The sequence below is a fragment of the Kryptolebias marmoratus genome, linkage group LG16 (assembly GCF_001649575.2).
Source record: "Kryptolebias marmoratus isolate JLee-2015 linkage group LG16, ASM164957v2, whole genome shotgun sequence".
Lineage (NCBI taxonomy): Eukaryota > Metazoa > Chordata > Actinopteri > Cyprinodontiformes > Rivulidae > Kryptolebias > Kryptolebias marmoratus.
The window spans coordinates 10,933,608-10,958,227 of record NC_051445.1 but is presented as its reverse complement, the minus strand read 5'-3'; the positions used below and the strand labels follow the sequence as shown (position 1 = coordinate 10,958,227).

The 24,620-nt window shown below is 46.2% G+C and overlaps 1 protein-coding gene across 4 annotated transcripts in view; it reads left to right on the top strand.

The window, feature by feature from the left end:
* myh14 (myosin, heavy chain 14, non-muscle) overlaps positions 1-24,620 on the top strand; it is a 29,339-nt gene that overhangs the window by 1,075 nt on the left and 3,644 nt on the right. The window contains exons 2-45 of one of the 4 annotated variants that reach the window (XM_017415490.3): positions 2,497-2,686; positions 4,214-4,420; positions 5,986-6,142; positions 8,099-8,126; positions 9,299-9,413; positions 10,397-10,444; positions 10,741-10,752; positions 11,522-11,614; positions 11,717-11,780; positions 12,005-12,103; positions 12,192-12,335; positions 12,431-12,645; positions 12,730-12,882; positions 13,542-13,715; positions 13,800-13,973; positions 14,071-14,185; positions 14,610-14,678; positions 15,862-16,064; positions 16,179-16,300; positions 16,626-16,695; positions 16,803-16,963; positions 17,583-17,691; positions 17,801-17,932; positions 18,022-18,228; positions 18,314-18,451; positions 18,533-18,656; positions 19,007-19,178; positions 19,293-19,505; positions 19,593-19,737; positions 19,832-20,038; positions 20,149-20,253; positions 20,410-20,562; positions 20,713-20,961; positions 21,066-21,179; positions 21,261-21,359; positions 21,459-21,671; positions 21,753-21,914; positions 22,006-22,134; positions 22,254-22,342; positions 22,434-22,557; positions 22,653-22,861; positions 23,178-23,286; positions 23,642-23,814; positions 24,020-24,041. In XM_017415490.3, coding sequence (XP_017270979.1) covers positions 2,510-2,686; positions 4,214-4,420; positions 5,986-6,142; positions 8,099-8,126; positions 9,299-9,413; positions 10,397-10,444; positions 10,741-10,752; positions 11,522-11,614; positions 11,717-11,780; positions 12,005-12,103; positions 12,192-12,335; positions 12,431-12,645; positions 12,730-12,882; positions 13,542-13,715; positions 13,800-13,973; positions 14,071-14,185; positions 14,610-14,678; positions 15,862-16,064; positions 16,179-16,300; positions 16,626-16,695; positions 16,803-16,963; positions 17,583-17,691; positions 17,801-17,932; positions 18,022-18,228; positions 18,314-18,451; positions 18,533-18,656; positions 19,007-19,178; positions 19,293-19,505; positions 19,593-19,737; positions 19,832-20,038; positions 20,149-20,253; positions 20,410-20,562; positions 20,713-20,961; positions 21,066-21,179; positions 21,261-21,359; positions 21,459-21,671; positions 21,753-21,914; positions 22,006-22,134; positions 22,254-22,342; positions 22,434-22,557; positions 22,653-22,861; positions 23,178-23,286; positions 23,642-23,814; positions 24,020-24,026 — 5,982 coding nt within the window. In that variant the 5' untranslated portion in view covers positions 2,497-2,509 and the 3' untranslated portion in view covers positions 24,027-24,041. The remainder of the gene's footprint in view (positions 1-2,496; positions 2,687-4,213; positions 4,421-5,985; positions 6,143-8,098; positions 8,127-9,298; positions 9,414-10,396; positions 10,445-10,740; positions 10,753-11,521; positions 11,615-11,716; positions 11,781-12,004; positions 12,104-12,191; positions 12,336-12,430; positions 12,646-12,729; positions 12,883-13,541; positions 13,716-13,799; positions 13,974-14,070; positions 14,186-14,609; positions 14,679-15,861; positions 16,065-16,178; positions 16,301-16,625; positions 16,696-16,802; positions 16,964-17,582; positions 17,692-17,800; positions 17,933-18,021; positions 18,229-18,313; positions 18,452-18,532; positions 18,657-19,006; positions 19,179-19,292; positions 19,506-19,592; positions 19,738-19,831; positions 20,039-20,148; positions 20,254-20,409; positions 20,563-20,712; positions 20,962-21,065; positions 21,180-21,260; positions 21,360-21,458; positions 21,672-21,752; positions 21,915-22,005; positions 22,135-22,253; positions 22,343-22,433; positions 22,558-22,652; positions 22,862-23,177; positions 23,287-23,641; positions 23,815-24,019; positions 24,042-24,620) is intronic. The other 3 variants (XM_037980573.1, XM_037980574.1, XM_037980575.1) reach the window with 3 other exon arrangements.

Genomic DNA, 24,620 nt, shown 5'->3' with positions numbered 1-24,620 from the left:
TCCTCCTCCTGTGTGCTGATGGGGCTCAGCAGCATCTCACACTGAGGCAAACACCGTGCCCGTGGTCGCTGATGGAGGCGATCCGGACGCCACCAGTTAGTTATCACCCCCAAATCTCAGCTCAGACTCCCTCTATAGCCTCGGCTGCATAACACAAAGTGTCTCGGCCCCTTAAGGTCCCCCCCCCTCCCAAAAAAGACCCGTTCCTGTTGACGTTATGTGCTGTGGCACCAAAGGAGCCCTTTGGTGACGGGTAGAGATTTCTCTCCTGTTGGAGCGTTGTTGGTTTAAAAAAAAAAAAAACAGCGACAGAACTGGAAATCTTGTCAAAACGTTCCCGCGGAATCAGGAAGCAACGAGGATCGGGACATAATTGTTTTCTAATGGTCTTATACGAATAAGAACTGGCCTTTAAAGGAGGGGAGGGGGGGACGACAACAACGATTTACAGCTTTTTAATGCCACTGTGTGCATAGTTTCCACAGTGACTGTCTGGGTGGCGGCGGCTCTTTTGTGAACGCCTTCGCTCCACGCCCAAAGTCGTGTTGGAGTTACAGCAGGTATGGTAACGGCCGGGGCTGGGAGCAGGCAGAGTGGAAGAGACTCAGACTCAGACTGAGGTTGTGTAGCAGGAATCAGGCCCGATGACATACCTGCAGAGCCACTGAGATCCCTGACACACTCTCCGTACAAGCCGGGACAAATGGCTGCCTGTTGAATCAAAGCTGAAGGTTCGCCTCAGTGCCTGTCCCTTCACGAAGCTTAGTCGTGCTATCGCTTTATCGCTGAACCATCAGATTTCTCAAAAAACATGTCTAGAGACAGTGGTTAGCAGCCAACATGTTGTTCTCCTGGAAATGACGTTGCACTTTTCATTGTCAGACATTTTTGTCATGAACGGGGTGGAAGGAGGCGAACCCTGAGTGCAGACTCATGGTGATTAAAAAAAAACTAATTTATTTAGAAATAAAAAGCAAACCCAAAACAAAGGCTGATGTGGCAGCAAAACCTAAACTAAATTCAAAAATATTAACTAAACAAAACATGAACAGACCTGTGACAAGAGAAACCACTGGGAGACGAGAAAGCACGAGTAAACGGAAGGATGGCACATCAGGGAGGCAAAGAATGACAATGAACCAGCAGCTAGTGAGAGAAGTGACCCGGTTTTTAAAGGCAGAGGGTGATTAGTGGAAGTGGGCACAGGTGAGATGATTAAGGAGCTAGAGGCAGGTGTAGATGGGTGAGAATGGGGAAGAGAGAGAGAGTGACTGAGGAAAAGTGAATGTTGGCTGAGGCACAGGGAAGAGACAAAACACAAACAATAAACTAACTGAAACATGAAGACCAAACATAATTCCAAAACTCAGGTTCTAACAATTTTGTTATTTTTCGTTAATGTTTTTTTTTTTTTTGGTGTATTAAAAGTTCACATCTGTGGAAATAAGCAAGAGCCCGGTGCTACTCTGAAATCCAACAGAAAAAAAAGGGCTATCTTGAGCTCTTTCAAACGGCAGTACTTTTATCGGCGTGCTTCACCCAGCAGATCTGAACGTAAATATGTACCAGTACATCAGAACTGTCAGGCTTCACCGCCGTCATCGGCCCATTTTCAGTCTCTTTGCCTTTAATTTGAGGACACATTAACCGTCAATATGAGGGTGGGGAAACGTGCAGATTTTATTTTTTACATTATGAATTTTTTTCGATTGATCGGTCTATTTCCTCACATTGAGGTTGTTCAAACAGACATCCGCAACAGGTAAGATATTGATTGTTCGTAACTGTTACTTTCCTTTAATCCTCTTTTGTGTCACTGAAGCAAAAGACGCCGACATATCCAGCTTACTGTCGCAAAAGACTCATTTTAAGTCTTGAATCTTAAAATGCTGGAGCGACGAGATCTCCTCCTTTCCCGCCAATATAAGAAGCTTTCTCGCAGAATCGCTGCCCTTCCTCAGTTTGCCGCTGTCAGACCAAGCACAGGAACGTTTAGTTGAGGCCACGCTGTCAGTTCGACTCCGGGTCGCTTTTAGCAATTGTTTGGCCTCCACCGGTCCTCGCCGATCTCCTCTCTAGGTTTTTATTTATTTATTTATTTCTGCTTGCAGTTTGTAGAATAAAAGGATGTTTCTTTTTTTTTTCTTATTTTTTAGTTTACTGTGAGTTCAGTCCCTCCCTCCTTTACTGTCATGTCAGTTTACTCAGCCCATTGATGTGTCTCGCCGTTCCCCCACCCCCCTTTTACCCAGAAATCTCCCCGTTTGTCGCCCGTTCTTGTCTTCCCCTCGATTTGCCGCGTCTCTCAATTAGGCCACCCTCAGCTGGATACGAGCTGCATGTTACTTGCGTGCTCCCGCGGCGCCCTAACACGCATGGGTGGCGCGAGGAGCGCGGCGCTCTGACGCGGATGCCGCGAAAATGGCTCCACGAAAGTTTCCCCCTGACCCACTTTGTTTTTCCTCTGCTCTGTATTGTGCTCTCTCCTCCCCGCAGTGCTAGTAGAACCATGTCCATCAAGTCGAGGGGGGGCAGCATCAGCGATGTCACCCACTTCCTGTCAACAGGTGGAGGGCTGGGGTCCCCCACCGCCAACGCCAACGCCAACGCGTTCTCCGCAGCCAGCCAGGCCGACTGGGCAGCGAAGAGGCTGGTGTGGGTGCCGTCGGAGAAACTTGGCTTTGAGGTGAGATGTTGGTTGTTCAGGTAAAACCCCATCACCCCGATCCTTCAGCATCCTCTGGAGCGTTGCACCGGCGTTCTTTCATCATCCGTCAGGTCTCAGGGGAGTTAAAACATGCGAGGAAATAACAAAAACAAAACACTTTTCAGGACCAAGAGCAAATTATTTACCCTCTCACCTCAACATTCTTGCTTTTCACTATCTGAGTGTTAATTGTTTTGCAAATTATTTGCCCCAAGTGTGTTCCCTAAGCTCAAGGTGTGTCAGGCAGGTGACGTAAAGCAGCACAGGGTGTGTTTCTACGGCTTTGTGTTGTTTTTTTTTTTTAATCTTATGAGGCTTTTATCCCTGAGTCTCATCGCGTCGGATTCTTTCCTGGCACGTTGAGGCCTAGTAGCTGCTTCACGTCGCTCTTAGATGTAGTATTAATCCGTTCAGCTCTGCATGTTAATGATTATTCGACGTTTTCAGAGGGAATATGTGAGGATGTGACTCATGAATTTGATGTCCCGTCTCTGAGTGTCCCTCTCTCTGCTGGACTGGTTTCATAAAACGCTCTATGAATAGAACAATACGCTCCTTCAGCTTCCGAATGTTAAGGAGGCCATTTCAGAGACACTGACTTCATTTTTTTTTTTACACTCGCGTTCTGAGGAACGGAGAAACAAACGCAAACCCGGACGCGTAATTAACACTCAAACATGGACGCTAGCGTTCGTTCGGTCTCGGACTCCGAGTGGGACGTTCTCTTGCCCGTGGCTAATACGCTGTATGTTTTTCGTGTGTCGTGCATTTTAAGCAGCTGGAAGAGCAAACTGTGGTCAGAAGTACTTCAATACTTCCTGTGTACCAAAACCAAAAACACAAAGAGATCCTCTGTCACCATCTATTCTTGTCTGCCGTCGAATGCAATCAATCACAATCTGAAGCTCACCAGGAAAGATTCTTCCAAACATTTGTACAAATATATTTAAAATCTAGGTTGTCTGCTTCACTGTGGAGTTCAAGACTGGATCAGAGGGTTTTTTTCTAATGTGTTTTGATTATTAAAAGTCAACAAAATTAATGAATACATATAATAATGTTCTACACTCTGCATGGCCTTTGACTGTTTTTTTCTATTCTGAGCTGAAAGAATATTCTTTTTTTAGACAAACCTTGCTTTTATCTGTTTTCGTGACTGTTCCTCTGGAGGGTTAATCAGAAAAGTGAGATGGTGGTAAAAGTGCAAGGATGTAACCAATAAAATGGAGCCGATTAGACAAAAAGAAGAAATATCTTAGGCTATGAACCGTCTACAGTAAAGTAAAAGTCTAAGCAAGAATTGCCGTTTCTTTTGTTAGCGTCCTTCAAAATCCAAGGAAATGTGACAGGAAATTGTTTTTCTTCTGTGATACCCTGAGTTACACCTAGCCACCAATTATCCACGACGGTCAATCGTAATCATCTTAGAAGCATCGGTGGGGGAGACGAAACATTTCTAACTTGTCGTTTGCCTCCCTTTTTTTTTCTTTTTTTTCCCCCCTTCAGTCGGCCAGCATCCGCGAGGAGCGCGGCGATGAGGTGGAGGTGGAGCTCACGGACAGCCAGCGGAAGTTGACTCTGTCCAGGGAGGAGGTGCAGCGGATGAACCCGCCGCGCTTCAGTAAGGTGGAGGACATGGCCGACCTCACCTGCCTGAACGAAGCCTCCGTGCTGCACAACCTCAGAGAACGATACTACTCCGGCCTGATCTACGTGAGTGCGTGGAAGCACCGAACCGGCAGTCTGGGATATTGGGTTTTGTGCCGCACGAGAGCACGGCGCCATTTTTTTTTTTTTAGTAACTGATACGAGCTAGTAAGAGAAGGAAGGCGTCGGCTTACAGAGCCGTGTGGAGGGACGTTTTCGGTTTCTGCTGCAAAAAACACGAGGGACCAAAGTGTAAAGACCAGCTACAGTTTAGGAGAGATACCACAAATCTAGTGATAAGTTCCCTACCATACAGCATGTGCAATCAGAGCAGTGTAATAAGAAAGCTATTAAACGTATCATATATGGAACGGCCTTTAATAGGGCGAATAATGCATCGTGCAGCTGAGTAGAAGAGTTGAGATATGACAGGGGAAAAGAAAACAAAGATTAGCTGCATACCTTAGAGAGGCGTATTAGATGTGAGATAAGAAAATGCCCCGTCACTGTCTTTTAGACTTTCACTACAACTGGAAAGCATAATGAAAGCATCAGTGGTACCGATAACCTTTTTGAAGAAGAATCGCCTCTGTGGACATAGTTGATTCACTGAAATCACAACTATTTTTGAGAACTAGCTTAGTCCTGAATACCTGGTAAAGTTTTATAGTAGGGCCTTTTCTTAAACGGAGTCGTTTAAATCGTAGCTCTGCAATCAGTAATTGACACGATAATGATGCGCTTATTGCTTGTGGGGTAAAGGCCAAACTCTAAAATGCGACGAGACATTTTAGAGCTCTGGTAGCAGAGAGATTCGCGCTGTACAGTTTTACACCTTTTGACATAAAAGTAATAACCTGAAACAAGAGAGGACATGCCTAATGTGATCCCGTCACTCAGACACATAAATCACTTGAGGATTAGACATCTTGTTTACTTTGTACAAACAGCCTCCAGAAGTATCACTTGGCAGAAACATCTTTCAGTGTTGCATTGTTTTGTTTTTTTTTTGCCTGGCTGAACACTTTAGTGTGTTTTCGTTCTCATTTTACAGTTTGGCATTTTTAACAAATGCAGGCTTAGTTCGGATCTTTTGAACGATCAGCATCTTACCTGTTGTGGGAAGCCTCCTGGAACGAGCTCAGTTTAAAGAAATTAAGTTTAACCCCGACCTGAACGACAAGCTAACAGCTAGTCTGAGCCGTGCCAAGATTTAAGTGGGTTGCTGCCGTCTCACAATCACGTTAATCTCAGTATTTTCATAGCCTTTTATGGAAACACTGTTTTATCGACCTTTAGTTTGAGAATGGCGTTGTTTTAAGAGGACAGCTATCAGCGTCGGTCTTGACTTTGCTCAGACTAGCTGTTAGCTTGTCAATCGGGTCAGAATTAAACTATTTCTCCAAAATGAGGGTCTTTAAAGAGCTATGTATAGCAGGTAAGATATTTATTGTTCACAACCTTTCCACAGAGCCCCACTTTAAAAGATCTGAACTGCCTTTTTTAAGAAAAACTGCTACTTTTAGGCAGAAAGAGCACGTTTTCAAGAACATATATTATCATCACAAGTGTTTTATTTACTTAACATAAAAAGTCAATGTGAACATCTGTGTCCTTTTTTTATTTCTCAGACATATTCGGGGCTGTTCTGTGTGGTGGTGAACCCTTACAAGAACCTACCCATCTACACAGAGAGCATTGTAGAGATGTACAGAGGCAAGAAGCGCCACGAGATGCCCCCGCACATCTACGCCATATCAGAGGCGGCCTATCGCAGCATGCTGCAAGGTAAGCAAGGCCAGCTGACCCGTGACTTTACTCTGAGCCTGCAGCTATCTCTCACACGCCTCGTATCAGCTCGTTTTGGGCGCTCGGCGACTCGAGCGATCTTTGCTCTCGGAGCCTTGTCGCGAATGCCTCGAAAAGGTGCGGCCGCTATCAGACGCGTTAAAAAGTGAGAACGGCGAGGCAAGGTCTGCGTTTTCACAACGGCGATTCGTAACCGCGGCACTCCTCGAAACAAAACTCGACATCCAGTGATGTAACTGTACATTTTGCTGTGTGAGTCACACGCTTGTAGCAACACATGACGGGAATGTCTTATTAGTGCCCTGCCTGTCAGGCGGGCTTCGTGAAACGAGACACCGAGAGTTCCCAGCAAACACTTCGGGAGCAGTTAAAGGCGGATTGTGCAACGCTTCTGCCTCTGCGTGTCTGCCTGACATAATGAGACAGGACCGATGAGGCCGTGTGCCTTCGGCTGCCATCCCCTGAGGGGGCTCGGCAGTGGCAACGACTGTAGGTGTGTTACCGCAGTGATTCAACCTGTAGGACCAGTACGAATTCTTTCTTGCTGAGCGCGTGAGAATCTGAAAAGGCAAATACCGCCAGCGTTACAAACGGTGTCCACCCATTGACTGCCAGTGTGGTGTGGCTTGGCTGCCTGGAGAGACCAGTTGAGCTGGTGACCAGCTGCTCTCGTCCCGTACTCATTGGTCAATGTGTGACATAAAATAAATTCTTTATTTTATGATACCTTAGTGAATACACATCCATAACTGCAAGCAAAACAATGCAGGTCCAAAATAATAAAGACAGAAAAAACAAAAGATGGGCGGGCAGAAAAAGAAACACAAACAGAACAACAAACCTTGGGGTGTGCCTTCTGTTGTACATCAACTAAGTGTCTAGGACCCCGCTGTAAAAAAACCTATTCTTATTTGTTTTATGTACTCAATCCATCGCCCCTATGTCTTCAGAAAAAACATCCTGTTGCATTCTGATACAAAAAGCGATCCTCTCCATTTTGAATACATCATAGACAATTTTGACCCACTCCTCTGCTGTAGGAGTTTGTGGCTTCAGCTGCTAAACATTCACAGATTCAAACACCGGAGCGGTGGAGTTTGTAAATCCAGCTGCTTACAGTCGTGGTTTAAAAGTACCTCCTCTTATATGTGTAAGCTTCAGTCCATCAGGAGAGATTTAAAAAGAAATTTGGTCCTCAGCAGGTTGAAAATCATTTAGGGTGCATTGACACCAGCCCTGTTAAATCCACTCTAATCGAACACTAGTTCGTTTTCCTAGAAAGTCCAATTCGTTTAGGGAGGTGTAAACACGCAATCCAACTCTGATGGGGGACCAAAGAAGCGAACTCTGGTCCTCCTAAAAACCTCGGTCTGTGTTCGGTTGAAGTGATCTCTGGCGCGGTTCGAATGTATATGTGAACGCAAGCGGACCGGAGACCGCTCCAAAAGCAGGAAGCGGACTACAGTGCAGGGCCTTCTGGGTAAATACAACCAAAACAAACGAGCGTTTCTGCCGCTGGAGGGAGAAATGGCTCGTGGTTTGTTTGGCACATGTACCACAGACAAAACAGAAATACCTAAAACCGCTAAAATTTGACGCCACCCCATTTTTGTTTCCTTCTCCGTCAGAAGGAAGTTGCGCTCAGCGTCTTCTTCAGAGGTTTTCGTGTCGTTTCCTTCAGTAGTTCTCGGTGCAGTGCCACCACAGGGGGCGGGGGGTACCGGTTTCTCAAACGGTTTGTTTCGATTGACTCGGTGCAGCGTGAATGAGAACCACAGCAGCTGAAAAATGGAACAAATGCTGCAAATTTGGTCCCCAATCGAACCGAGTCCACCGAACTGTCAGTTGTGAAAATACACCTAAAATACACCAACAGAACTATATAACATTGTCACTTCAACAAAGCTAAAATTATGATGCTTTTCTCTCCCGCAGACAGAGAAGATCAGTCGATCCTCTGCACGTGAGTAACGTACACCGAGCCGCCTGTGTGTTTGTTAACGCTGTCTCGTTTGGAATTAGGAGCATGTCTGTGAGCGTCACTCTGTCAGCCTGGGAGTGTCCCCAGAAGTGTTCAGCAGATGATTCACTCTCATTTGTTTTCATTTGCGACTAACAGGCCCTGCGTGCATTACTCTTTCCACATGTCCAGGAAAATCTGGATCGGTTTGATTTGATTCGCTTTGTAAATGTTTACCGTTGTTATCGCCCGCCGCCAAAGGCGAAGGTGGAGCGGTGATGTTTTTGCCAATGTTTGTGTTTGTGTGTGTGCTAGTGCTCATTTGTCTGTACCGTTAGCATGAATCACAGAGCCTTAGCAAACACAAAAATAACTCCAACTCAAATGATTTTACAGATATTGAGCTCAATTTTAATGTGGTAGTAGCTGAGACTGATCCCCAACTTATACTCTAAGTGCTAACTGATCAAACTTCGATGTTAGCTATCTGTGAGCAAACCGTCTTGTGAACCACTGGATGGATTTTAATAAAACATTCGGACCGTAATTAACGGTTGCACATCTGCAACTGATTAACCTTCAGACTCAAACTAATGCAAGATGGCCACCACATTTAAGGCATTTAATTCTTTTTTTTTATTTATGCTGAAACATCTCCATGTGTTTCTTGATCACATGAAAATTCTACTTTCTACGTACTACTGTAAAATATCTGAGGAACCACTCAAAAAGCATTCCCTCAGACTTGGTGAAAAGGTCAGAGGTCATCCTTTCTGCCTTTTAATGGGAACGTTAGCCGCCGTCTGTCTGCACTCGTCCCGTCTCTGCCTTCGTGCTTGCCTGTGGACTTGTCCTTCGTGTCTTCCTGTCATACTCTTCCTGTCATTGTCGCGGGTCCCACTTTAGATTAATTTACTGCAGCTATGTTTGCTCTTTTTATTTATTTATTTATTTTTTTGCCTTCTTCTCGCTCCAAAACCAACAACGCTGACGCAGACCCTATCCTCCACACCTGCGTTGTGTTTAGACTCGAAGTTTACCGTCGCCTCTGTGTTTATTGCTGCGACGAGCACGCGCTCAGCCGCTAGTTCCCGTGCGTGTGTGTGTTAAGCTCGGACGTTTTGACCCTCCGCGGCGTTTACTTCGCATCTCCGTGTGCTTTGCGTCTCTTTCAGAGGCGAGTCTGGAGCTGGGAAAACGGAGAACACTAAGAAAGTCATCCAGTATTTGGCTCACGTCGCCTCCTCCCATAAAGGTGGCGCCTCGGGTAAAAACAAGGAACCTGTACAGGTACGTCAGAGCAGGGGGCGCCAATAAAATTCACTCAAGAGGCAGATTTTCTCAAATCGGACAGAGTGGAGGCCAACCTTTGATGAGTTTGGGGTTATTATAGTTGATTTATTTCAACCTCTGCTGCTATAAATAGATGATATTTCTCTTTAGTTTTTCAAAGACACAAAGCAATTTTTCTGTTTTCCTTTTTTAATGACTTCAGTCCTGTGATTTTTACATAACAAACGCTAAATATGAAAAAAAAGAGGTCAAAATCACGATAAATGTTAAGTAAGATGATAAAATAAATTTAACAGAATCAGTTCAAATGAGGGTTTTGACTCCAAGTCCACTGGTGACAACTTATTTGGGATATTTAGCTGAAATAATAAAGTGAAACTATTATCAGGAACGAGTTTCACATTTAAAATAACAAAGAAACGAACAAAACAGATTCAACTTTTATTCACGTTGCTGTCACTGCAGGTGTTCAATTTAAAGCTAAATTATTATAGAAGATAAGAGTGAAAACAGATAAAAATAACTGTATGAATGAAATAAAAACAACCAAACCTCTTTAATTGTTTCCTCTCAGAGACAGTAGAGTCTAAACAGGAGAAGAAACATGACCAGGCTTATTATAAAGTTGTATAAAGACCTAAATATTTTATAAAATAAAAAGATGTTTCTCTTCCGTGACCATTAGTTGCACATAAAAAATGCTGATTAGTAATTTTGCAGAAGATATTTAAGAATCAATGATAAGACTTTGGTGTACAGGAAGTTAATAATAATAATAATAAATCCATGTGTTATCTTTATGTATCCACATTTTCTCCTGTAACTGTCGTGTTTTCAGTTCATCTCTCTGTAGATTTAGCTCTAAGTGGGGTTCCTCTGCTTAGTCTCTTTCTATATTCCCCTTCTTGTTATTTCTTACCGATCTGCCTTTCTGCGCTTTCTCTCCCTTCGTTTCCTTCTTCCTGCGCCGTCCTCCTCAGATGGACGGTTGTAGGTCCTTAACGAGAGGCGGCACTCTGGTGAATAAGGTGAGTCGACTCCGTCCCGCTGCCCTTTTTCTTTTTCTTTTTTGTTTCCCTGCTTACTGATCCCCACGACGAGTCTCCCTAACTCGGCACAGAAACCTTTTTAACTGTCTCTACCTCATTAACAGTGAAGTTCGGTGCCGTGTATTTAACATTTACATGTTAGTATGCTTTGTTGTTGCTGTGATTGTTTTCTTATTTGTCTTTTTTTGTTTGTTTGTTTTATCCCATTCAAACCTTCACCTATCCGTAAATCTTCTTCCCATCCAAACCTTCATTTGTTTCGACAATTCGCCCAGAGTTTACAATATGTGAGTATAAAAGCATTCAGAAAGTTTGCGGGGGGGGATCTGTGGGTGAAATGACACTCTTCATCAATCCCTCTCAGATAAAATCACGCCCTTGCTGTGTTTTCCTTTTCTTTTCGACTTTTATCTGAACGATTCTTGGTGTTCTTGGGGGGGGTCTGGTTTTCCGTATTTTGCTTGATTTTTTTCTGGTTCAGTGGGTTTAGGGATAAATGCAGATAAATGTTAAACTTTTTAGGATCTCTGCTCTTTAATACGCGCCTCTACAGATGACGGATTTAAATCGGTGTGGATGTTTTTGTGAAACCGCTCACCTCTTGATTTATGTGTTGGTCTGCCTTCGTCGTTGACTGTCCAGCGAATCCCCGACTGTTTTTAAATTATAATTTTAATTTTTTTGTGTGTATCAAGGCTGTGTTGATGCCCATCTTTTGCTGCTGCTGCATCAACATCTGCTGCTCTGGCAACACGACTGCAGTAATGCATTGCAGCTTAGCAGTGATTCTTTCTTTATATGCCTTTTAGTCAAAATAAAAGGTCTAAAATTTGACTAAAAAAATGATTAAACAGAAGCAGTAGTCGTGTTCCTTTGGTCTCATTTCGTGCCATAAAATGCATCACTCTGCGTCTCTGCTCTTCAGTGACGAGTCATGCATTTTTCGTGTGTTTTCTGTATTACTACAGGCCCTGTTCTCTTTGATGATAGCTTCTTTATCCCCCTCTCTGTTCTCGTGAAACTGATTGAATCTCTCTCCCCCCCCCCGCACCTCAGGGTGAGCTGGAGAGACAGCTGCTGCAGGCCAACCCCATCCTGGAGGCCTTCGGCAACGCGAAGACCGTCAAGAACGACAACTCGTCTAGATTTGTAAGAGCCGTTAAAAAAACCTGTTAAAGACGCCTAATGAGATATTTAGACAGCTTAAACGTTAAACCCACCTCGCTTTGTTGTTTGTTCGTTTTTTTCCAGGGTAAATTCATCCGCATCAATTTTGACGTGGCAGGATATATTGTCGGTGCCAACATTGAGACCTGTATCCTGAGCTGATTTGTTCTTCTTCTAAGGCTTTAGTTTTCTGTTGATTGGTCAGAAGGCTTCATAAAACCTGTTTTTTTTATTTACTTATACATTGTCAAAGCCTGTATGTAAAGGTGTCCAATTATACGTGTATTTTTTAAAAGGTATACGGGATTTTACGCTGCAGTACATGATATATGTAAGTTTTTGCTGTTAGTTTTCATAACCATAAAAATTCAGACCTCCTTGAAAAGTCCCGAGCCATCCGTCAGGCCAAAGATGAGAGGACCTTTCACATCTTTTACCAGTTATTATGTGGAGCTTCCGAGGAAACTAGAGGTGAGAAGAAGTGAATAAATGGCAGATTAGTTTAAATATATTGAAAGATTTCTTTTGTGTTTAAATGTTCTCGCTTCATCTTTCTTAGCGGACTTGCTTCTCGGAAGTGCCGATGAGTATCGTTTCCTCACGAGAGGCTCCATCCCCGTTCCTGGTCAGAGTGACTCGGAGAATTTCACCCAGACAATGGACTCCATGGCCATCATGGGCTTCAACCCCGAGGAGTCAGTGTGTAAGAGAGAGGATGACAAGAAAAAAAAAAAAAAAAAAACATTTGTTTCTGGCTGTAAATAACCTCTGCTCCCGCCCATCCTGTCTCTCCTCCAGCCATGCTGAAGGTGATCTCAGCCGTGCTCCAGTTTGGGAACATATCCTTCATGAAGGAGAAGAACCACGACCAGGCCTCTATGCCCGACAACACGGCCGCTCAGAAGGTGTGCCACCTGCTGGGCATCAACGTGCTGGAGTTCACCCGCGCCATCCTCACGCCGCGGATCAAAGTGGGGCGGGAGTACGTGCAGAAGGCCCAGACGAAAGAACAAGTAGGGTTTATCCAAAGCCGCTCGCGTCCCCGAATATGAGCTGAACGAGTGCGATCAGTACACTGTGTGCATCTCGTCCTCCAGGCGGACTTTGCCATCGAGGCTTTGGCGAAGGCGACGTACGAGCGTCTGTTCAGATGGCTGGTCCACAGGATCAACAGAGCTCTCGACCGCAGACAGAGACAGGGAGCCTCTTTCATAGGCATCCTTGATATCGCTGGATTTGAGATCTTCCAGGTGAGTTTGTGTCTTTATAGTCTGATTGTTGGCAGAAGTATCCGGCCACAGCTGACCATCACACCCACGGAGACTGGATGGAGTTCCACTCTTCTCTGAGGACTCTTTCTGAGATTTCGGAGCGTTTCTGTGGGAGTTTGTGTCCAGTCCTTCTGTAGGGCATTTATGAGAAGATCTCCATTCCAGTTCATCCCAAAGGTGCTCGATGGCGCTGAGGTCAGGCCTCATTGCGGGCTAGTTAGGTTCTTCCACACCGAACTCATCAAGCCACGTCTTTATACACGTCTTCCTCAACGTTTTGCATTGTCTAAAATGTTGTGATATGCTGAAACGTTAAGATAGCACCTCATTAGAGATAACAGGCTTATCCCAAACCCTGACTGAAACCCCCGAACTCAACAATTACAAATAGAGCCACACACTTTTGTCCATATAGTGTATATCATAAATAAAGCTGGAGGATCTCTGTGATCCCCAACATTTATTCTGTTTGTGATAAAATGGTAATTATCTGTCAAAAAGGACATTTTAAATGGCAGGTTTTTTTTCTTTTCTCTTTGTGGCCAGACTTCATTTAGTCGCGCAAACGTGTGCGTTGCCCTTTTATAGCTTCCGTTAAACAAAACCATTGTTCACTTTCCTAAATCTCTGCTCTGCAGCTGAACTCCTTCGAGCAGCTGTGCATCAACTACACCAACGAGAAGCTGCAGCAGCTCTTCAACCACACCATGTTCATCCTGGAGCAGGAGGAGTACCAGCGGGAGGGCATCGAGTGGAACTTCATCGACTTCGGCCTGGACCTGCAGCCCTGCATAGACCTCATCGAGAGACCAGTATGTAACACACGCCGGCATGCGTGAAAGAAAATCTAAATTTCAAGGAGGGGAGAAAAAAAAAATGTTCTTGCTTCTCGTCAGGCCCATCCCCCTGGTGTTCTGGCCCTGCTGGATGAAGAGTGCTGGTTCCCTCGGGCCACAGACCGCACGTTCGTGGACAAGCTTTCTGCGGAGCAAAGCAAACATCCGAAATTCTTCAAATCCAAGCAGCCACGCGGAGAAGCCGACTTCTCTATCATTCACTACGCTGGAAAGGTAGCGCTTCGTTTCCCACCTCCGCTTTAAACAAATCTCCCCGCAAAGGTTTGTCAGCAATGTTCCTTCTCCCCCCCCTTTTTGTCTTCATCCTCAGGTGGACTACAAGGCAGACGACTGGTTGGTCAAGAACATGGATCCTCTGAACGACAACGTGGCGTCTCTTCTCCATCAGTCATCCGACCATTTTGTGTCCGAGCTGTGGAAGGAGGGTGAGATCCCCGCTGTCACCGTTACGCTTTTTTTTTTTTTTTTTCCAAACATCGCATTGATCGAATATTTCTATTGTTCAGTTTTACGGTTCATGAAAAGTCTTTTTTTTTGTTGTTGTTGTTGTTGTTCTTTTAACTTCAACAGAAAACCGTTTTCATTGTCCGCTTGCCAAGTGTGGTTCACGGAGCATTTTTCTGGTGTAAAACGTATTAACTTTGCCGCACTTCTTTTTTTCTTCTCCCTCTTTGTCGTTTTGTTTGTGCTCTCCTCTGTTCTTCCCTCCTCTTGTTTTCTACCTGTTTGCTCTTTTCTTCGTCTCCTTTTTTTTTTGTTCCCTTTGGACTAATTTGGTGCTCACTGGGGCCTCTCCTTCCCTTCCCCTGTGATCTCGCTCACTGTTCTCTCCTTTTTTTCCTGCATCAGATATTCAAACTCTTCCTCGTGTGTACTTCTTTGACTCCTATGCCACACTACAGACTAATGACTCAGACAGTAGGTTTATTTCTACCTTCCTCACTTTGGTTTGCTCTTGACTTGTTTGTGGTTAAATTGTGTTTTTTATTTTTTTGTCTGTTTCTTTTTTTTTTTAATTATTTGTACCGTCTCTGTTGCTGTGCTGCTCTGTTGTTCTCTAATTTCTCTTTAAATTCGATTCGGCTTATAGTAAGAGTGCTGTGATGGTGTGATCGTGCTTTTGCATTTGGACAGAAGTAGAGCCTCTCTTTCGTTTAGTAGAAACATAAAAGCAAAAAAAAAACAACCCAAGAGCAAAAATTCAGGATCACTTCAAGTGTCTTGCTTGATGATCGAGCCGCAAACGCTGAAAAAAAATAAATGTTTTATTGAGCTAATTTAACATCTGGTCCAGTTAAAAAGGAGATCTGGTTTGCAGGTATTTTTCAATGAACGCTTGAGCTGTTGTGAAAAAAATAATAAACAAAACCGTGCAGCCAGAAGTTTGATCCTGAATTTGCTCCTGAGGCTCGTTTTAATCGCATTTATTGCTGAAAAGAAAAAAAAAAAGTTTTACTCTTTATAACAGCTTCATTCCTAATGTGGTTTTTGGAGCACTCTAAGCTTTCTATTAATGGAACAATAAAACAAGAGAAGAAAATGAGCAACGTATTAAAATCCTACTGTTTTATCTGGAGTTGCATCTGAGCTCCTGTGTGAGCGCCACCCCGTCAAACCAAAAACAAGATGACGACGTTCTGCTCTGTCATTTTCTGCGTTTTGCGCTTTGAAGTTACGGAATAACGAGCGAGCGGGCGACCACAAATGGACCCGTTACTCCTCGTTTATCACCGCCTTTTAAACTCCGCGCACTGCACGTCGTGCCCACAGTCATGTCGAGAGTAAAATAAATCACTCTGATCTCTTCGGGCAAACGTGAACGCGCCTGCCTGAACTTGCCCAAAGCCAACAGGTTGATCTTGAAAGGCTTTTTCCCAACAACGAGGCCCGTGTGTGTCTTACCAGCTGCACAAACACGCGCTGTTGTTTCGAACTCAAAGCTGTTTGAGCTCCAGATCCGTCTGATTTGTCGTGGCAGGTGTAAAATAATGACGCCGCAGCATTTAACACAGACAGAAAACCTCTAATCGCGTCTAACAAACATGTATATTACCCAAACTAAAAAAAAAAAGGTGACACCGTACCTTTTGCTCCCGTTCAGTGGACAGGATTGTGGGTCTGGACCAGGTGTCGTCAGGAGAGAGCAGTGGGCCCGTCACTTTCGGATCGGGACTGAAGACGAAGAAGGGAATGTTTCGAACCGTCGGTCAGCTCTACAAAGAGTCTCTGACCAAGCTGATGGCCACGCTGCGGAACACCAACCCCAACTTCCTTCGATGCATTATCCCCAACCACGAGAAGAGGGTGAGACCGGGAATTCTGGGATGAGGAGAAAAAGGGACAAAAGTTTCGTACAAATAAATCTTCTAATTCTGTTTTCTCCTTTGCTTTCCTTTTTTGTGTCTTACTTTTCCGCAGGCTGGTAAATTAGCACCTCATCTGGTTTTGGACCAGCTGCGGTGTAACGGTGTCCTGGAGGGGATCCGTATCTGCAGACAGGGATTCCCCAACCGCATCCCTTTCCAGGAGTTCAGGCAGAGGTGAGCGTTTACGGGCGGCGGCGGTGGCTTGTCCTGTAACCGGAGGGCGCCGTGTATCTCAGCGCACGTCTCAGTGTCCTTGGGCAAAACACGTCAGGACCACCTTGCCTACTAGTGGTGGTCAGAGGGCTCGGTGGTGCCGATGTCAGGGCAGCTGTGGCTGCAATGTAGCTCACCGCCATCAGTGTGTGAATGAATGGGTGAATGACTGATTCTAGTGTAAAGCGAGCCATGTACCATTTACCATCTCTGATCGTCTTCTTCATGCGGTCTCAGCCAACAAGTCTTCCCCCCCCCCTTATGAAGCCTCACGTTTGTCTTCCAGGTACGAGATTCTCACGCCCAACGCTATACCTCGCACCTTCATGGACGGCAAACAGGCCTCGGAGCTCATGGTAGGTTAAACTTCTCAGAAACCTTGCTGTCCCCGAGCGAGCGAGCGCGGAACATCAGTTCGGACCGGTAATAACTGCCCCCCCCCCTTCCCCCCCTCCCCCTTCAGATCAGAGCTCTGGAACTGGATCCCAACCTGTACAGGGTGGGTCAGAGTAAAGTCTTCTTCAGAGCTGGAGTCCTGGCTCACCTGGAGGAGGAGAGAGACCTGAAGATCACAGACACCATCATACACTTCCAGAGTGCCGCCAGGGGGTTCCTTGCACGCAAGTAAGCCTTCGCCTTACCGCAAACCTTAGCAAAGAGGTCATCGTGAGAAAAGAAGACTGAGAAAGATTGACATTAGATGATTATTTCCAAAAGCATGGAAACAACAAATATTATTGCCAACAGACGTGTACTACAGGAAGCCTTTGGAGTTAAAGGAATTATGGTTTTGTTTGCTTGTGGACGCCTGCTGCCATGAAAGGTGGTCGGTCATGTAATTTCCTGTTTGTTAGCAAAATATTGCATGAACCAATGAAAACCTCACACAGTAATCACTGGATGCACGTCTAAAGTCTAATTACTTTTAGTATCATCCCAATCTAATGGTTTCCACGACTAATGAAGCTTGGCAAACACAAAGAAATGGCCATAACTCAGTTAGTTTTACAGATATTGAGCTCAAATTTGATGTGGTAGTAGCTGAGAGTCATTCTCAATACATTTTCCAAGTTCTAACGGATCGCAGGAGGTCTTTGTTTAAAACTTGGGCATGCAAATTAACATCCAATATGCATTTCTTTAAGGGATGCTAGTGTTAGTTTATTTTCTGTATTTAAAGGTGCAAATGTGCCGTTTTTCTGAGTGATTGGCTGTTTTTTGTTGGGTTTTTTCTTTGCCTCAGAGCCTTTTTGAAGAAGCAGCAGCAGCTGAGTGCTCTGAGGGTGATGCAGAGGAACTGTTACGCCTACCTCAAGCTCAGAAACTGGCAGTGGTGGCGACTCTTCAACAAGGTGACGCGTCACAGTTCCGTTTCTGCCGATTTTATAACCACAAGCTGACAGCGGTGGCAAAAATCCGACTCGCGGTTTAACGTTTGGGGCTTTGCTTTGTGCCAACCAGGTGAAGCCTCTGCTGCAGGTGACCCGGCAGGATGAGGAGATTCAGGCCAGAGAGTCTGCGCTCCTCAAGGCCAAGGAGAAACTCACCAAAGTGGAACAGGAATACACCGAGCTGGACAAGAAACACGCTCAGGTAAATGATGAAACTCGTCTTTTTTTTTTGTTTTGTTTTGTTTTGTTTTTTCATGCCGAGCCGTGCCTCACTCGGTCACGCTTTCTCAGCTGGTCGAAGAAAAGACGGTGCTGGCCGACCAGCTGCAGGCGGAGGCAGAGCTGTTTGCCGAGGCCGAGGAGATGAGGAGCAGGCTGGCCAGTCGGAAGCAGGAGCTGGAGGAAGTTCTGAGCGAGATGGAGAGTCGGCTGGTGGAGGAGGAGGAGAGGGGGACGCAGCTGGCCAACGAGAAGAAGAAGATGCAGCAGAGCATCCAGGTAAGGAGGAGGGAGATGTGCTGTTAACGTTTGTGACATGACCTTAAAGTTTGTGCTGAACGTGGACATGCTGCTGGGGTTTCAGGACCTCGAGGAGCAACTAGAGGAGGAAGAAAGTGCCAAACAGCGCCTCCTGCTGGAAAAAGTTAGCTTGGAGACCAAAGTGAAGAGTCTGGAGGCTGAACTCCTGACTGCTGTGGAACAGAGAGACCGACTCACCAAGGTGGGACTTCATGTTAAAACCGTGACATTAATCGCGTCTGTTATATACGTGTTTTTAAACACGTTTGATTTCTCTGAGCAGGAGAAAAAGCTGCTGGAGGAGCATCTGAGTGAGGTGACGGATCAACTGACTGAGGAGGAAGAAAAGACTAAAAGCCTCAATAAACTCAAGAACAAACAGGAGGCTGTCATTGCTGACCTAGAGGGTGAGGCTTTGATTCAGCGTTGTCTCTTGTTTTTGCCTTTTAGTTTTAATTTACCTGCTGAATCAAGAACTCAATGTATTTGCCTAGTCCATTAAAACTGACAAAAGAAACCCTGAAGATTGGCTTTCATGTGCAGCATAATAATAAAAAGTTAAATGCTTGTTTGCTTAAAAAAAGAGGCCATAGTGTCTATGATAAGGTTTCCATACTTCTCATTTGATTTGTGAACAAGTTTATGACCTCGGTCACTCGTATGCCGTTTAAAAGGAGAATAAGTGACTGTTTGTTAAGGGCATGTTTACTTTGAGATTAAGAAGTTAGCATCACTTTGTTTCCGTCGCTGTTTGCAGAGCGCCTGAAGCGTGAGGAGCAGGGTCGCTTGGAGCAGGAGAAGTGGAAGAGGAGGATGGAGAACGAGTCCCTGGAGGCTCAGGAGCAGCTGTCGGACCTGGGCATGCTGTCCTCCGAGCTGAGGGGAACTCTGGCTCAAAAGGAGAAGGAAATAACCACCTTGCAGGGCCGGTGGGTCTCAGCTGACGTGTGATGAAATAAGACCCTGGGGAGGGATTTTTAGAGATTGTTTCTGTTTTGTTGATTTGGCCGTGTGTTTTTTTTTTTTTTTCCCACTCTCGTCAGGCTGGAGGAAGAAGGTGCGCGCCGTGCCGAAGCACAGAGGGCTCTGAGGGAGGCCTTGTCTCAAGTGTCTGAGCTGAAGGAGGAAGTGGAGAACGAACGAGGGATGAGAGAACGAGCGGAGAAACAGAAGCGAGACCTCGGGGAGGAGCTGGAAGCTCTGAGAACCGAGCTGGAGGACACCCTCGACACCACGGCTGCACAGCAAGAGCTAAGGCAAATATAAATTTAAAAAAACTTAGGGTGTCTGTGTCGAAAGGCTTAATATAAGTCGATTATTATTGACTGTTTTCATTTCCAAAGGTCTCGTCGGGAGGCTGAGTTAAATGAGCTGCAGCGCGGTGTTGAAGAGGAGACTCGCCGCCACGAGGCCCAGCTGTCAGAGCTCAGAGTGAAACACAGCGCTGCCATAGACAACCTCCAGGAGCAGTTGGACAACAGCAAGAGAGTACGACAAGTGGCCGTTTTTTTTTTTGTTGTTGTTGTTTTTACCCTCCCGTCCAGGCAAACGGGCCCCGTTACTCACCGCGTGTCTCTTTCAGGCCTGCCAGTCTCTGGAAAAGGCCAAAGCCATGCTGGAGGAAGAGCGGCAGAATCTGACGGACGAAATCAAAAGCCTCCAGTCGAGCCGCACGGACAGCGAAAGGGGCCGCAAGAGAGCGGAGAATCAGCTCCAGGAGCTCAACGCCCGTCTGGCTCAGGCCGACAGAGAGAAGGAGGACAGGGAGGAGCGAATGCACAAGCTGCAGGTGCTGAGATATTCAGAGTTGATCCCGACTTTCTTGTCTGTTCAAACAACCGTTCAGCTGTGTAGGCGGTAACAATATATCCCTCTTTTTTTTTTCCACAACTCTTTCAGTGTGAAATCGAGTCTCTCTCCAGTACTTTATCCTCCTCCGACAGCAAATCTCTGCGTCTCGCTAAAGAAGCCAACAGTCTGGAAAGTCAGCTGCATGACGCAAAGGTATAACGCACACAGAAACCAGGATTATTTCAGGCGCAGCTTTAGGATTTGGCTGTCGGACATTGGGTGCTTCTGTGTAATTTCTAGAGAATGCTGAGGCGAAAGCGCCCACATCTGAACTCTGTCACCGGGCGTTTGTCTTCCTTTCTGTTTCAGGAGCTGCTGCAAGATGAAAATCGCCAGAAGATGGCTCTGGCCTCATCGGTGCGAAGTCTGGAGGAGGAGAAGAATGGACTGATGGAAAGGCTCGAGGAGGAGGAGGAACGAACCAAAGAGCTGGCTCGTCAGATACAAACCCTCACCCAGCAGGTGAGTCAGCAGCCTGCTCGGGCTCCGTGACATCGCTGCTGCTTGTTACGGCCACAGACGGCCGAGAAATTCCTGCTCACGTAATCGCGACACGGACGTTTCAGTCAAAAGGCAACACTTGTGCTCTCCTCCTTCGTTCACCTTGTGCAGCTGGCGGAGCTTCGTAAGCAGTCCAAGGAGGTGAGCGCGGCGGTGGAAACCGGAGAGGAGGTGCGCAGGAAGCTGCAGCGAGAGCTGGACAGCGCCGTCCTAAAAGAGCGGCAGAGGGAGGAGGAGAAGGAGCGCGTGGAGCGGCAGAGGGAGCGGCTGAGGGAGGAACTGGAGGACATGACGATCGCCTTGCAGAGAGAGAGGCAGAACTGCACGGCCCTCGAGAAGAGGCAGAAGAAGTTCGACCAGGTGAGAGGAACCGGAGCTGGTTTCTGCACGCGGGCTGAGAAAAATCTCGACATCCGCGATGTGCAGTTTTCATATCAGTAACTTTATCTCCGTGGCGCCCTCAGTCTCTGGCAGAGGAGAAGGCGGTGAGCGCTCGCCTGGCCGAGGAGAAGGACAAAGCAGAAGCAGACAGCCGAGAGAAGGAAACAAGATGTCTGTCGTTGTCCAGATCCCTGCAGGTAAAATATTCAACAGGGAGAAAAAACGCTTGTCATGTATTTGTGGTTCTGGTCATTAATCTTCTGCGTTTCTGTCTGCAGGAAGTCCAGGACCAACGAGACGAGCTGGAGAGGCTCAACAAGCAGCTCCGGATGGAAATGGAGCTGCTTGTAAACCAGCAGGACGACGTCGGCAAAAATGTATGAATCTACCTTGTGGAACTTTGTTGGTTTTATTTGTTGTTATCTGTCAGCTTCGTTCATCTGTGACTCTTATCTTTCCATCTGCGTCTGCTTTAGGTGCATGAGCTCGAGCGGGCCCGCAGGGCTTTGGAGTCAGAAGCTCAGAGCTTGCGGACTCAGACGGAGGAGCTGGAGGAGGAGCTGACCGAGGCGGAGGACTCGAGGCTGCGGCTGGAGGTCACCCTGCAGGCGCTCAAAGCCCAGTTCGAGAGGGAGCTCAGCGCCAGCGAGGAGAAGGGAGAGGAGAAGAGGAGGGCCCTCAGCAAGCAGGTGAAGAGGAGGACGAAGAGGGAGCCGGCACGACTTTTTCCTTCCTCGGTCCAAATTACTCCAATTAATTTACTTTCCCAGGTGAGAGAGTTGGAGATCCAGCTGGAGGAGGAGAGGACTCAGCGGTCTCAGGCCGCGTCTTCCAAGAAGCAGCTGGACGCAGAGCTGCAGGAATCCGAGGCCCATCTGGAGGCGGCCACTCGTGGCAAAGAGGAGGCCGTCAAGCACCTACGGAAGCTGCAGGTTAAAGTCCACCCTCACACGAGCTCACTGTAGGTACACATCAGCGCATGTGATTTAAAAAAAACAACATCACCCCTTTAATGTCTCACAGGGTCAGATGAAGGATATTCTTCGAGAGCTGGATGAGACCAAGTTGTCTCGAGAGGAGGCGATCTCACAGCTGAAAGACAGTGAGAAGAAAATCCAAACGCTAGAAGCAGAGGTGCTGCATCTCAGTGAGGTACGCCGCTTTTCACAAGCGTAGAAATGTTCCTTTATAAACCCGGGACAGTTTGCGGTCACGGCAGTGCTTGTATTTGTTTGTGTGACCTCTGTGCCCGCACCTGTGTCGTTGTTCAGGAGCTGGCTGTATCAGAGAGGCAGAAGAAGCAGGCTCAGCAGGAGAGAGATGAGGTGGTGGAGGAGATGGTCAACAACAGCTCTGGAAAGTGAGCATCCTGCGTCTTCTGTTTTACGTCGATTAACGCTCCTTTAGTCGGGCTCCTGCATCAGCACCACTAAGCTTTCGTGTTTGCCCAGGAACGTGCTGTTTGAAGAGAAGCGGCGGTTAGAGGTTCGAGTCACTCAGCTGGAAGAAGACCTGGAGGAGGAGCAGACGAACATGGAGCTGCTGACAGAGAGACACAGGAAGACGACTCTACAGGTGCGTCAGAGGAGCGCGTGCACAACAAGGCACCTCAAAGTCTCCATGTTTGTTTTTTTTTTAAAAATATCCGTCCTGAACGTTCATGGCTGCAGGTGGAGACGCTGACTGTGCAGCTGCAGGGAGAGCGGACCCTGGCCCAGAAGGCGGAGGTGGCTCGGGAGCAGCTGGAGAGGCAGAACAAGGAGCTGAGGACCCGACTGGAGGAGCTGGAGGGAGCGGTCAGGGGCAAACACAAGCTCAGTGTCGCCGCCCTGGAGGCGAAGATCGAGTCAATGGAGGAGCAGCTGGAACAAGAGAGACAGTGAGGGAAACATGTTTATTTCACAGCTAAACTATATGTACAGTAAAAAAAAACATTACTTTTGGTTTCTTTCTCTAATATGAAAAGCTGGGTTTTTAGGTATCTCAGTAGGTATGTTCATTACCAGATCTTCGTCTTTTTCAGGTTTTAGCATTAGAGAATATCACTTTTTTTTGTTGTTTTTAATCATTAAAACAGCATGATGAACTTGCAGAATGACCAAAATAATTATAATAGTGTCAGATTTTTACCATGACAGTAATGATACTCTTAATTCGGTTGGTTTAAATGTGGACATACGTTCCCTTTCTCACAGAGAAAGAGCCATCGCCAACAAACTGGTGAGGAAGGCCGAGAAGAAACTAAAGGAGGCGATGATGCAGGCGGAGGACGAGAGGAGACATGCAGACCAGTACAGAGAACAGGTACTGCACCAGAGAGGGACAAAAATTCAGTCATTTAAAAAAAGACAAATCGTGGAAACAAGTTTAGGTCAACTCAGATGGCTGCTGGTGTTGAATAAAATCATCCTAAATAAAAATGACCTATCTGGCTCCGTCCAAACTAATTCTAATTCTGACCTGGCATCTGTGTGTTTAAGTTAGACCGTTTAATCCCTCACTCACAGCAGAGACGCCAACTCTCTTCTCAATCTGCCATCTTTAATCTGACCTCTGATCCCTGTCAGTCTCTCTTGTTTAAATATCTGCCCCCCCTTCTCCCTCTTTGTCCTCCAACCTCACCTGAATCTCTTATAACGCCCCGTCCCCGTCCATCCAGCTGGATAAGTCGATGGCCCGGCTGAAGCAGCTGAAGAGGCAGCTGGAGGAGGTGGAAGAGGAGAACTCCCGCTCCAACGCTCAGAAGAGGAAGCTGCAGAGGGAGCTGGAGGAGCTCACCGACAACAGCCAGAGCATGAACCGGGAGATCACCACGCTCCGCACCCAGCTCAGGTACGCGGCGGCCTCTCCGTGGATTTATCCGTTTTATTTTTTTGTTTTATGTCGGCGTCTCGTTGGTTTTCTTTTTTTTTCATTTCGTTTTGTTTTTAACATCCCATTAACCTGACATGGTTTGTTTTGCTTTGCTCTTTCGTTGCATCCTTTTTCGTCCACCTAACCCCGAACATTACCCATCTGTCTGCGTCACAACCCTCAGCGACTGACCGGAGACCTGAGAAGTAGGTCACCTGCGTGCGACACTTCGTGTTAAACGTCTGAGTGTGTCTGTGTGTGGAGAGCGGAGGGCTTTAAAGGGGCAGTTCGTTGGATTTAGGCAGCTTTGCTAACCCTAACTCATTACGACATCCATGAATGTGATTTTACGTTTATTAGAATCACAAGAAATTGGGAATCATTGTGTTTTCATTCACACTGGACAAACTAAAAATACCGTAACACCTAACCATATTGTCAATCACATACTGCGGCTGTCTACTGTAGCTAAAATAACAGGTGGAGTACTGCTTCTGAGGAAGATTTTCCACATTTTTAGCGCTCGTCGCTGTTTCTTCTACACGCTTGTAAGAAACGAGTGAATCAGGAAGTTCTCAGTCAGCCGCAGCCTGAAAGCTTGACACTAAATCCAACTCATTGCCTCATAAAGCTTGTGTCCAACAGGTATGTGTATGTTGGAAGCTCTACAGGCATTTTTATTTCTATCTCTGTGTATTTTAATTGTTTAAAGGAATAATCCAAGTCAGGGAGGGGAAGCTATGTTAGAAGTTAGGTTAAAAGATTAAAAGCACCCTGAAAGGTAA